General features: G+C 46.8%; 1 protein-coding gene across 6 annotated transcripts in view; it reads left to right on the top strand.

Moving 5' to 3' along the window:
• Positions 1-3,920: 3,920 nt before the first annotated feature.
• The window catches only part of PCDH7 (protocadherin 7), a gene marked incomplete at both ends in the record, with an annotated part of 258,588 nt that continues 248,742 nt past the window's right edge, over positions 3,921-13,766 (top strand). For all 6 annotated transcript variants that reach the window (XM_079534815.1, XM_079534814.1, XM_079534812.1 and 3 more), the window contains one exon: positions 3,921-7,127. In XM_079534815.1, the coding sequence (XP_079390941.1) occupies positions 3,921-7,127 (3,207 nt within the window). The remainder of the gene's footprint in view (positions 7,128-13,766) is intronic.

Raw genomic sequence — 13,766 nt, 5'->3', positions numbered from 1 at the left:
CATCCACCATGCAGCGCACGTCGGGCCCATTTCCCACGCCGTTTGCCTGCCCTGGGGGAAGAAAAGGAGGAGGGGGAGGAAGGGGGAATGATGGAGAAGGGGTGGGGGGCCGTTACCTTTGCTCCGAAAGAGGAACCAATCCACTGTGAAGGGCGAAGCACTCCCGAGCAGAAAAGACATTGCACATTCAGAGAGAGATTGCATGTGAAGACACTGCAAAGGAGAGAGAAGGGGAGGGGGGCCGGGGCAGCCCGAGTGTGAAAGGCGCAGTGTGTGTACGGAGGCCGGGAACGGGGCGGGGGGCAAAAGGGGAGTGGGGGATGGGGAGGGGGACACTACACATGGCAAGAGAAAGAGATCACTCATTCGCTTGGAAAACGCACTCGCCAAGCAAACCGCGGTAGTAGATATGGGGGACAACGGGGAAGAAGCCGCGGCCAAGAGGAGTCCGCGCAGTGCAACAGCCCCGAATCCGATTAAAGTTTATGGCGGGGAGGTTACAAGCTCTCCCACCCCGCCCTTCCTCTGGCGAAGCCATTCGGTGTCCCGATCGCATTATAAAGCACAAAGGGATGGGAATAGTGGGATCTTTGGGTTGCGATAGTGTGGCTGGTGGGGGGAGCAGTGTGATGCAGTGCGCTGGCATTCTCTGCGTGCTGCTATGTCGGCATCTTACACTTCCTCCTCTCGGAGCTCCAGAACAGCGAGGGGGAATTTTGATAAATTCAAGTTGCTTGGTAAATATAATAGGGATTTGGTATTAATCCTACTTAACCCGCTGCGAAGATGCTGAGCTGCCGAGTCCCCCTCCTCCGGCCGGGACTGCGGCTATGAGCACTGAGCCTGCGCCGAGCCGCGCTTTCTCGCTGATGCTGCAGATATAAAGCCGAGAATCTCCGGCATTTGTGGGGGTGGGTTTGTGCGTCCTGGCGAGAGTGGCCGGGCCGGGAAGAAACCCCGCAGACCTCCGGAGCAGTTCCTCCCGCCCCCGCTCCACACAGCGTGGTTCTGCCCCTCGGGGCACCCCGGGGAAAGAGGTGGCAACCTTCCCTCCCTCCCACGTTCACTCACCGCCCCGAATGACAAAGGCACACTGCGAGCAGAGCTTTGAACCACCTCAATATCCGGCCACTTTCTCTCAAATGTCATCGCGGTGAATGAAAGACAATTCGCTATACTCGCCCTCATGTTTTTTTTTTGTTTGTTTGTTTGTTTGGTTTTTTTTCTTTCCTTTTATTCAGAATTACCGTGTAATGCCAGAAGTCCTCACATACAGAACCCGCAGTAACTTGTTTTCCCACATGAGCACGCGGGGGAGGGGGGGGGCAGCTGGAGTCGTGCCCTCGCTGCTCACACACTGGGCTGCTTCCCACTGGAGGCCTCGCATCGCCCTTACTCCCCTCTGCCCCCCGAGTTCCGAGAGGACAGTACAGCCGCGGGATTCACCAGAGGCGCGGGGGCAGGGGCACGTAGATGCCATCGACAATTATATAGCACAAAGTCAAAAGGAGAAGCGAGCAGGAGACGCAGGAAAAAACAAAGTTGAGTGGAGACGTTCCACGTTAAAGTTTATTTCCCTCTCACCCTGGTAAGGTGACGCTACATTTTAGCAATCATCGAAGCAGAAATTCTCTGTTTGAAAATAAATCTGTGATGACTTATACATGTGCTCGTTCTCCTGACCCTCTCAACCCCATTCCTGACTTTTTTTTTTTTTTCTTTTTTTTTTTAATGCTTGGAAACCCACAAACACGCTGAAAGAACACATTCGGATCATGGCAATCGGAAGTACACGAGCACAAAACCCGAAAGGCTTCAATAGCAATGGGAAACAGGACGAAAGTCTGAGGTCAGGGGCAGCTCCCTCCTCCCCGGGGTTATGAGCAGTTCCAGGGACTGCAGCTATGTCACAGCAGCACGGACACGAAAGGGGGAGGTGGGAATTTGTGCGAAACGAGTTTCCTTACCAGCACGATTCCGCAAAACGCAGAGCCCCCAACGTGCAGCAGCTCTGCCTAAGAGAAAGGCGAGTAAACATTTGCTTAAAAAATCGTTGCTCGGTTCACAGTCTACAGCGGAGGTGGGGAGGGAGTGAGTAGGATAGAATCGCTCCAGATGCCGGGTTGGAGCCGGCGGCAGCAGCAGCAAAGCTGGCTCTGAGAGCTGAGCTATCCCGCTCGCAGCGCAGCATAGAACAGCACAGCCGCGGCAGGCAGAGGGTAAGGCTGGGCTTGTGGAGCGCAGCGCTTGGCTCGTCCTCCTCCTCCCTCCTCCTCCTCCTCCCTCCTCTCTCGCTCTCTCTCTCCCTCTCTCTGTGCATGTAGAGCAGGCGGCTGTGCTGCAGCGTCAGGGAAGAGCTGCCGAAAGAGACTCCAGCAGCTCCCACCACTTTGGGCAAACTTGCCGGTTTAACAGCTTTTTTTTTTTTTTTTTTTTTTTTTTTTTCCTTCCGAGTGGGAAGCTCCTCAGTTGCCATTCAGCATTTTAAAGCACAAGCTGCTCTGCCGTGAAAGCTCCCGAGCCACACTGCTCTGAAAGGCACAGGAGGGAATACACAATCGCAGATTTCACCCGCCGTAGCGGTGCAGACCCCAGGAAACAACTGACTGATTGCATTTTATTCGCAAATAGAACTCCGTGTGGTTTTTTAATCGCGTCGCGGCTCTCTTCCCCTCCCCTTTGCCATTCCGCTTATATGGATGTAATTCAGAATCCGTGTTAATTCACGTGGGGGATCCAGTTACATCTCGTTCCGCTCCGGGTATGTTAACGAGAGACCAATAATCGCCTTTGGACACATAGTTTTGTCGCTAACCTTTGAACTGAAAGGATCGAGTTCAGATCTGGTTACCTGCATTGGGACGGGAAGGAAGAGGCGAGAGAGAGAGAGGAGAGAGAGGGAGAGAGCGACTGCAATCTCATTTGTGAATCGCGCTCAGTGCTGCAGCTCCAGATTGCTATAACACATGCAGTGCAAATGCAGGTAAGGCACACACACAAACCGCGGATGCGAAAACAAACTTGGGACTGTGGTGTGTGTGTGCTCAGATCTACAGCCTTGCAAATTCCGGGCAAACGGCTTCTGCAGTTTCTGTCTCGTTGCTTTGTGACTAATGACCTTGCGCAGAGTTGGTAAAAAAAAAATCCTCTCCGGAGAAAGAGCTGAACATTGTAGGCGATCTCTGAAGATGGATTTAGGTGCTTTTCTGCCAACCAAAGGGGATATTCCACGGACTGCTCTGTAATACACGGGGTGCTTCTGCTACCCATTGTGCAGCTACCGACATTATTGGGATTTTCATTTTTTTTTTCTTATCTTTTTAAATTATTATTAATATTTTTGAAGAGCTGCCCATGCTACGAGGATCTGGAGTTCTCCCGGACATGAGCCCGTTGAATAAAGCAAATCACATTTTTTTCCTGTGTGTGCAGATAGGGGAGAGAATAAATCTAATGCGTTTGTCGTGAACGACTGAGAGGGCGAGAGAGAGAGAGAGAGAGAAGAGAGAGTGTGAATTGTAGTTAACTCCGGTGTCGAAGAAGACGACCTGGGGGGCTTCAGATCGCACGGTGCTGCTCCGGCTTTTATTGCAAACCTTGCAAAGTGATTACAGTAAAATCAGGAGGAGGAGGAGAAGGGGGAGGAGGAGGAAAATCCCATCCTATCTGCCGAGATGAATCTTTAAAAAGCAAAATACACTGTCCCGTGAACTGTAAGTATATCGCAGCTGGGAGGCAGGGTGAGCAGCGGAGGAGGCAGCAGCGGGGTTTTGCCCACCGATTGCACCAGCCATGAGGCGCTAAGTTTCCAGGAGCAGAAGGATTCTATAATTGCTCGCTCGGCAGCTCTGTTGGCTCATCAAGGGAGTTTATCGGGGAGCGAGAGGAAGGGGGGGGGGGGGGGGGTCGGGGAGAAGAAGATGAGGAAAATGCGGACTCTTCTCGGCTTTGTGCACTGCTGCTGCTGCTGCTTCTTGCTCCTCCTGCCTCCGCCGCTCTGGGTCAGCCTGGCAGCGGCCAAGCAGCTGCTGAGGTACCGGCTGGCCGAGGAGGGACCCGCCGACATCCGCATCGGTAACGTGGCCGCCGACCTGGGCATCGTGACGGGCTCCGGAGAGGTGACATTCAGCCTGGAATCAGGCTCCGACTACCTCAAGATCGATAACATGACCGGGGAGCTGAGCACCACGGAGCGGCGCATCGACCGCGAGAAGCTGCCGCAGTGCCAGATGATCTTCGACGAGAACGAGTGCTTCTTGGACTTCGAGGTGTCGGTCATCGGCCCCTCGCAGAGCTGGGTGGACCTCTTCGAGGGCCGGGTCATCATCCTGGACGTCAATGACAACACCCCCACCTTCCCTTCCCCCGTCCTCACGCTCACCGTGGAGGAGAACAGGCCCGTGGGGACCCTCTACCTGCTCCCCACCGCCACCGACAGGGACTTCGGCCGCAACGGCATCGAGCGCTACGAGCTGCTGCAGGAACCCGGAGGGGACGGGGGACGGCGCGGCGGCGGCGCTGGCGGCGGCGCTGGCGGTGGCGGTGGCGGCGGCGGCGGGGGCGGTGCTGCGGCGGCCGGCTCGGAGAGCGCCCTCTACCCCGGCGGCAGCAAGCGGAGGCAGGAGGCGGAGGCCCGCAGCAGCGTGTTTGAGCTGCAGGTGGCCGACACCCTGGACGGGGAGAAGCAGCCGCAGCTGATCGTCAAGGGGGCGCTAGACCGTGAGCAGCGGGACTCCTACGAACTGAGCCTACGCGTGCGGGACGGCGGCGAGCCCGCGCGTTCCTCACAGGCCATCCTGCGCGTGCTGATCACCGACGTGAACGACAACAGCCCCCGCTTCGAGAAGAGCGTCTACGAGGCCGACCTGGCGGAGAACAGCAGCCCCGGGACCCCTATCTTGCAGCTGCGAGCCACTGACCTGGACGTAGGGGTAAACGGGCAGATCGAGTACGTCTTTGGGGCCGCCACCGAGTCCGTGAGGCGGCTGCTGCGGCTGGATGAGACCTCAGGGTGGCTCAGCGTCCTGCACCGCATTGACCGTGAGGAGGTTAACCAGCTGCGCTTCACCGTAATGGCCCGGGACCGTGGGCAGCCCCCTAAGATGGACAAGGCCACGGTGGTGTTGAACATCCGTGATGAGAATGACAATGTGCCCACCATTGATATCCGGAAGATTGGGCGCATCCCACTGAGGGATGGAGTGGCCAGTGTGGCTGAGGATGTGCTGGTGGATACCCCCATTGCCCTGGTGCAGGTATCAGATCGGGACCAAGGCGAAAACGGTGTGGTGACCTGCACCGTGGTGGGGGATGTGCCCTTCCAGCTCAAGCCAGCCAGTGAAGCTGAAGGGGAGCCGCAGAATAAGCGCAAGTACTTCCTCCACACCTCAGCCCCTCTGGACTATGAGGCTGTACATGACTACAATGTGGTGATCGTTGCTGTGGACTCAGGCAGCCCCAGCTTGTCCAGTAACAACTCCTTGCTAGTGCGGGTCGCAGACACTAATGACAACCCTCCTGTGTTTGGCCAGGCTGTGCTGGAGGTTTCTTTCCCAGAGAACAATCTGCCTGGTGAGAGGGTGGCCACAGTTGTGGCCACAGATGCGGACAGTGGCAAGAATGCCGAGCTCACCTATTCCCTGGAGCCCTCACCCCTCTCCTCAGAGTCACCAAGCGGCATCTTCAGCATTGACCCCGACTCTGGGGATGTGTCTGTGCAAGTGGTGCTGGACCGTGAGCAGCGTGACACCTATGAGTTCCAAGTGACGGCCCGAGACAAAGGGGTGCCATCACTGCAGGGCTCCACCATGGTGGTGGTGCGGGTGGCAGATCGCAATGACAATGAGCCGCGCTTCATGCAGGATGTGTTCACTTTCTACGTGAAGGAGAACCTGCAGCCCAACAGTCCCGTGGGCATGGTGACTGTGATGGACTTTGACAAGGGGCGCAATGCTGAGCTCAGCCTTTCCATACAGCCCAGTGATCATGACCAGGCGACTGGCATCTTCTCCATTGAAAATGACACAGGAACCATCTACTCCACAGTCTCATTTGACCGGGAGCAGCAGACCAGCTACACCTTCAAAGTGAAGGCGGTGGATGGGGGTGAGCCATCACGTTCGGCCACTGCTACTGTGTCCCTCTTCGTAATGGATGAGAATGACAATGCGCCCACTGTTACTTTCCCCAGCAACAGCTCCTACACTGTGTTGCCGCCCTCCAGCAACATGCGCACTGTAGTGGCCACGGTGGTTGCAACTGATGCTGACACTGGCCTCAATGCTGACCTCAACTACAGCATTGTCGGAGGAAACCCCTTCAAGCTCTTTGAGATTGATCCAGCCAGTGGCGTGGTATCACTGGTGGGCAAGCTGGCCCCTAAGCACTATGGCCTGCACCGCCTCGTTGTGCAAGTGAATGACAGTGGCCAGCCACCCCAGTCAACAACTGCCCTGCTCCACGTCTTCGTCAATGAGAGCTTGTCCAATGCCACCGTAGTGGAGGGCCAGGTGGCACGTAGCCTTCACACACCTCTGGCCCAGGACATTGCTGGTGATCCCAGCTACGAGCTGAGCAAACAGCGCCTCAGCATTGTCATCGGTGTGGTGGCTGGCATAATGACTGTCATCCTCCTCATCCTGGTTGTGGTCATGGCCCGCTACTGCCGCTCCAAGGGCAAGCATGGCTATGAGGCTGGCAAGAAGGACCATGAGGACTTCTTCACCCCACAGCAGCACGACAAGGCCAAGAAGCCCAAGAAGGACAAGAAAGGCAAAAAGGGCAAGCAGCCTCTCTACAGCAGCATCGTCACTGTCGAGGCCTCCAAGCCCAATGGGCAGCGCTATGACAGCGTGAACGAGAAGCTCTCGGACAGCCCTGGCATGGGCCGCTACCGCTCAGTCAATGGTGGCCCGGGCAGCCCCGACCTAGCCCGGCATTACAAGTCGAGCTCACCACTGCCCACCGTGCAGCTGCACCCGCAGTCCCCCACTGCTGGCAAAAAGCACCAGGCCGTGCAGGACCTGCCCCCTGCCAACACCTTCGTGGGCGCTGGTGACAACATTTCCATTGGCTCGGACCACTGCTCCGAGTACAGCTGCCAGGCCAGCAGCAAGTACAGCAAGCAGGTAAGGGCAGCGCCCCGCGTCGGACACGCACACATGCGAGCACACGGTCATGCACACACATTGCATAAGGGGTGGCGGTGTCTGTCACTGTCAGATGCATCACCCCTTCAAGTCTGATGCCGGGAGCATACCTGGACACACACCACGCAGGAAGGACGGTCAGGGATGGCTGTTTTTACTATTTCCGTTGTAAATCCCACTTTGCAGAGCCCACACCGACTCTGTCGTACCGCCCCTGGGAGGTGCCGGGCGCGGAGCCCCCCTCCCTCACAGCGCAGCCGGACTTGGGGCGGGCCGTTAACTCAGGCGGCGAGCTGCGCGCAGCCCGGGATGACCCTTTGTCGGCTCCCGCAGCCCGTTAGGTCCCGTTGTTGGGGAGGTGGGCAGGAGCACCGCCTGGGTTGTCCGGCGCAGCCCAGCAGTCTCACTCGGGGATGGGGAGGGTCTGAGTCCCAGGCTGGCGGTGAGTTCCGGCTGGGGACTGAAAGTTTCTCATTTAAGAGGGTCAGTGAGAGTGGGTGTGCAACCGCCGCGCTGAAACGCTAATGGCTGTAATTATCAGCTCGTTTATTAGGATCGCGGCGCTTTCACAATCTAGAATGCCTATAAATGGTCTGATATACATCACTGAGATTTTACTGATGTTCAGCAGTTGCTCTGAATACACATAAAGGTTAGTGAGCTTAGAATCGGACCTTAGCATGCTTCCGTTCCTCTTTTTTTCTTCCCCCGTTTTTTCTTCCCTTAATGCACATCACATGAAAGTCATTAACTCAAAGCGAGGGGCCGTAATTTTCCAGTCCAGCTTCTGCACGGCTCTGCTAGCAGAACGGCTGCTTTCCCCGAGAGCAATGTGAGCGCACTGAGCCTTCCTTCAGCAGCGCTCTCAGTGCCCGGCTCTGATCTCGGCTGTGCCGTGCAGGTCGGTGCAGTGAGGCCCCAGCAGAGTAAAACTGCTAATGGCAGGAACTGCTTTACACAGCAGTAGAGGGCTAGCATAGCGGGGAAAGGAGATCCTAAATGAAAGGTTTGTTAATTTTATAAGGCACATACGTAGCCTGAACAGAAATGATTTTCTTTTTGGGCATACTTTTACGGATTGTGAAATGAGGTGTTTTAAACGCTGGGTGATTCCCTTTGCATCCTTCCGTGTAAGATAATATTCGAAGTGCGTCCTCTCAGCTCCAGCGTGTGTTACACAAGAATCTAGAGATAAATGAATGCTGATTCATGTGAATAGAGAGCCAAGCCTGAAACAGGAACACACTGATTAGTTTGACAAAAATGCTTTATTTCCACCTTATTAACATGCAAATATGGCACAGTATGACATTTTTTATACTTTGAAATGTCTGTTAGACTACTACAATTGAAGTTTTACACTGTGTAACCAGTACTTGTATTCTGTGCAGGACAAAAAAAAAAAAAAAAAAAAAAAAAAAAAAAGATTTATAGTGTAAAAGGAAATGAAGTCACACCGTCTTCCAGATCAACAATAGTTTGTGACTGAAGTATTTTTGCCAGTATTTCTGCGTATGTCACACAGATGTTTTATAGAACATTTGATGTGGTAGTTTCTGGGTGATATATTTCATTACCTCTGGAGGTAATCTTATAATTTCAGTTTTAAAATACAGTCTTTGTAAAATACAAAGTACTGAAAAAGTTCCAGAGCTTCCATCTAGTAAGACTTATTAAGCACAAAGCAGATTGTGCCTTTTTAGTGAGTACTGGACCAGCGAAGTAGAAGTGAAACAAATGCTAATCAAATGCTACTTCTGTCTTGGTGCTGCAATTCATCTAAACATGAATTAAAAACTGTCAGAAGTGTAATTTATTTTCAATGTAAAAGAATGACTTGCATGCTAAATTTGCCAGTGGTAAAGGATTGCAGTTTACTATTTTGCTTGATTAATAACCTTATCTGAAGTTATGTTACAAAAATACTCCTTGGTTTACTTAACGTTCTGCAAGCATATGTTTTTGATACATAATCTTTCTTCTTTGTAGAAGAAAATGGCTTTATTACACTTCCACTTGCAGCAGTCAAACTGAAAGAATGTATTCTTAGTTGCTCTGTTATTTACTTGGCTTTTTACGTAGCTAGTTTCCCAGTGTTTGTGAGGTTTCCTGTGCTAAACGCGTAGCTTGTGAAAGTCAGTGTACCTGAATAGTTTATAGCAGATGGTCTAACGCTTTGTCTTTGAATTTTTAAATACGTGGAAAGTACTTGTATGCTTGTAAAGTGTGCTTCTTAGTTAAGGAAAGTTTCCAAATAAGAATTTAAAGCAGAGAACCTCGGGCATAAAACTTCTGCTAATGGTTTCTTATGAGTACTTACCAGCTTGATACTGAGTGATGTTTATGTAGTTTTGTTCTTGCTTTTGCTCTCATGAAGAGATATTTGCATTAATAAGATGTAGATCTTTTGCTTCTCAAACACAGATAATGGAGTATTTTATCTGTTTATCAGGAAAAAGTACGCTAGCATTTTTAACGCTCAAACCAGGTGAAATACTTGTTTGGCATGTTCTTGAGAGAGTGATGTGAGACAATTGCAGATAAATGTGTATGATGTGGTGTATATTGGAGTGTTTCATAGTTCAGCTGTCCATATGAAATAGAGCCAATGGTATAGTAATGTGACCATGATAGGGAGATTAGGTGAAATGCCTCTGGTTGCCTTTATTTAATTATTGACAGTTTCCTTTGTTCTAAGGAGATTTTAAAGGATGTGTGAAGCTTTAAAATAAATAAATGGACATAGCTGGATGTATTTGTTCTAAGTTATTAGAGATGAGGGCAATGCTCATTTTCCATTAATGTAGTTAGAACAGGTAATTGATACTTCCACATATTCACAGTATCACTGTCAGGAAAGTAAATCTCTACTTAGGTGACTGATTGATGTTCCCCAGTGAATATAAGCTGTTTTCATTCTTATCATTTGACACTTCCTTTTTAAGGTAGTGTGTTACACATGTGTTCCCAAATACATCTTGTTTGATAAAATGCGTTATAGTAGAAATAAATGGGAGAAAGCTAAAAACAATTTGTAACTCCCCTCCTTTAAGTATTTTATATGAAGATTAAAGCTAAATTTTGCATTTGATAGACTTTCTTTTCTGGAAGATGTTCTAGATGTTTTCTAGAAGGTGTCCAAATGCAATTTTTTTTTTAAACTTACCCTTGTTCTTTTCTGCATAGCAGTATTCTCTGAATTTTTTTTTAGCCTCCCACTTTGCTGTTCTGTCCTATTCTGTAAAGCTCTTACACATCTGGCAAGCTAATGTTTAAATCCCTTAACATTCCACCAATCTTAATCATTTGCTCAAAGTTAAACTTGTACAGAAGTATTGTGCTGTATCAGGATGCATCTAAGGAAATGTTTTTCTGGATTGTAGATGTAAAATTTGAACCCTCCTGGTGCTGAACATTGCCAGTCATCGCCCAGGGTACTGTCAACTTCTAACAAAGACAGCAAAGAAAGCCCAGTGCATAGCAGCAATCACTCAGTGATTTGGAGAATTGCATCCTTAAATATAATTCTAAATCTTACTTTATTATTGTAAACAATTGTGTATTTCCTCAAATTAGTTACACGTATATGTTTTTTAGTACATACTGTTTTCTGCACTTTCATTGACATCAAACTAATAGCAGGTGAGTGGATTTATTTCACTGAAATTTCTCATAGTGACTATGAGATTAGCATGTTAATGACCTCTCTTTGAAGAATAAGCCTTTTTGAAGAAAAGCCTGTTTATATGTGTATTTATTTTTTATGTTCATCATTTTCTCTTAACTTCTCTCTTATTTTTTCCACTCAACAAAGAATGTTTTTTGATTACATGAAAGACTGTGCTTTTTACTTTATTTATGCATTTTTACCTAAGAGCTGCAGGTCACCATCTTCAGCTAGAAGAACCAGTACAGGGATTTCTGAGCAGCATTATTACTTTTCTTGGAGTATATTCTTTTCTGATCAGTTCTTTGTGAATTGCTCCTATGCCTTTCCTCGTTTGAAATGTACTATTGAGTGAAGAGAAACATTTAGGACATCAGAGTGTGCTGACACACTAATCAAGGCTGAATACGTGTCTTGATGTTACAAAAGCAACTTGGGATGTTCCATGACTAGGGAAGAAATGGAACTTGAAGTAAATTTACAAACATTTCACCAAAATTTAATTTCTGAGAAGGTAAAATATATAAAAATAATTTTTTGAAGAACTTTTTTTGTAAAGTAATTAAATAATCTGTTTCATAATCTTCCAAATGTTATCCAGTCTGTTGCACTGCAGGTGCGTTTTGGCTACTTGATTATTAGGCAGTTGAATTGTATCTATTCATATAAATTGGTTAGTTTCCTTATAAGCATGCACATGTAACAAAAGCCATATTGGGAACCAAAATTGATATCTTAAGGGATCAATCTGCTTAACAGTGCAGGAAAGCATGCTTTTTAATGTACAGACAGACACATACATGCGTAAACTTAGATCAAAGACTGCCATTTAAAATCACATAGCGCCTTTCAGTAGTAAAGTTTTTCAATACCTTTCACCTTAATAAACATTCTACAATGTAATAGAAACACTGGGTAATGTGCAGAAAAAAATAAGAACTTGTTCTTAAATATTTGCATTATAAACACTTGCATTGGTAGCTTTTTAAAAATATCTTTTTAAAGATATTTAACTTCAAAACTGTTCAGAGCAGGGTGTCCAGAAATGTATTTCAGTTTTCTATTCTCAGTTTGCATTATATTAAATATTTTACAATGAGTTTTTTAAAGTGATCCACATTTGACCTTCAGTAACAAATTATGATGAAAGAGGGGCTAATTAAACATAAAATAGATAGATCGTTGATGCTTTCATTATCTGTATTTAACACAAAGTGTTCTGCTGATAAGTACAGTCTTTATTTTTTTCCCTCTTTAGTAAAATAATCTTGTAGAGTGTGCAAATGACTAAGTTACCACTGAATCATACTGCACTCCCAGGAGATGTACAGAGCCAAAAAGGACAGGATCTGTGTAAAGGAGGATTCATGCTTTGAATAAGTAACGAACTGCACTATTATAGACAGGGGGAAGAAAGAAATGTTTTTAAAAAGATAGAATCTGATTTACCAACTCCCACAGTTCTCTGGCATCATACATGCAGATATGAACCTAGGTTAAACCCATGGACCCAAGGTTGGACCTGCACTTTATCAGGGCTTTGTACTGTAGCAGTTTACATGTGTATCTTTATTTTTCTATATACACTGTTTGCCTTGTTTCTGATTATTTGGGGTATTTGCTGGTTTGACAAACTGGCTGTGTTTCACCAAAATACCTGCCCTGAAGCTTCAGGCACATTTTCCTTTAAGGGTCTTTTTGTCAAAGATTTGGAATTTTTACATAGTTAAATGTTGGGCTACTTTGAAGTGTAAAACTTGCCTAATGGGTTTTGTCTTTAAATTATAGTAGGGAATTAACACATTTCAAAAATAGTTGGCATTATGCTTTTGAGTTAATTAACTAAATTTTTCACAATCGCTGCAAGCTCTTTGTGGAAGTCTTTGTGGAATATTTGCAGAACATTTCAGTGTTAGTGTTTAATTACTTACCTTAACAGAAAACACAATCTTAAGAACACCTGTTCTTTACAGAACAAGTTATTTTATTTTATTTTTTCAACTATAGATATATTGGTTTTGACTACAGAAATACTGATACAGGCATGCGAGCAATTCAGTACAGTTCTTAGCAGGTTGGTTTTCTGGTCGGTTTAACAACTGCTTCCAAAAATTATTTATAAATTTTTAAAGCTACGAAATAATTTCATTTCTTTTCAGTCTTAGACTGTGTGTAATATAATCAATGCAATTTATTTTCTACTCTTGTCCATTTTTTAATGGTAGTTTTAGGTGTTTATATCCTGTGTGCTCAGGAGATGCTATTTCTGTATTTTCCCTTTCCTAGAAAAGGAGATTTGTTATCTTTGCTTTATCCGATTTTGGACTTTGCTAGCTTGTACTATGTATTTATTTTCATCAGTAATTAAAACAACAACAACAACAAAAAATAGAGACCATCAGTTACTATCCAGAATCAAAAGAAAACCTTTTCTTATTATTCTTGTATATAAATTTGCATTATTTCTTTTCTTTTCTTTTTTTTTTTTAATCAAGGTTATAAAAGAGAACTCTGACACTGAGATAGGTATGTGTCAACTTTATTGACTCTGCAATTTAATGACAAGTATTTGATAACAGTGATTGTGCAGTTCAAATTGTTTTAAAACAATGCCTTCTGCAAAGCCCAGTAGCACTGTAAGAAGAACATTTAAATAGTGTTATTAAAAATAATCTTAGTTATTGTCTTTCAGTTGGTTTCACAGAATTCAGTTCTAGTTTGCCTTAGCTTTCTATCCTACAAAATGTCAAGTAAATAGTAAAAACAAATAATTGCCTGCACCCTGTATTCTTTCACATTTTGCCTTATTTATACTACTACACAGTTTGAAATTTTTAAAGATTAGTTAAGTGTAAGTAAAAATAATTTGCAAATATAAGGTCTGAATAAAACAGAATAAGAGAGAAAGTTATATGTAGAATCTGTCTGAGTGTTTTCTTCTGTTTAAACAA

This window comes from Tetrao urogallus, assembly GCF_951394365.1.
Source record: "Tetrao urogallus genome assembly, chromosome: 4".
In the NCBI taxonomy this organism is placed as follows: Eukaryota; Metazoa; Chordata; class Aves; order Galliformes; family Phasianidae; genus Tetrao; species Tetrao urogallus.
The sequence above is the reverse complement of the archived record's forward strand: the minus strand, read 5'-3'. Positions and strand labels throughout refer to the sequence as shown.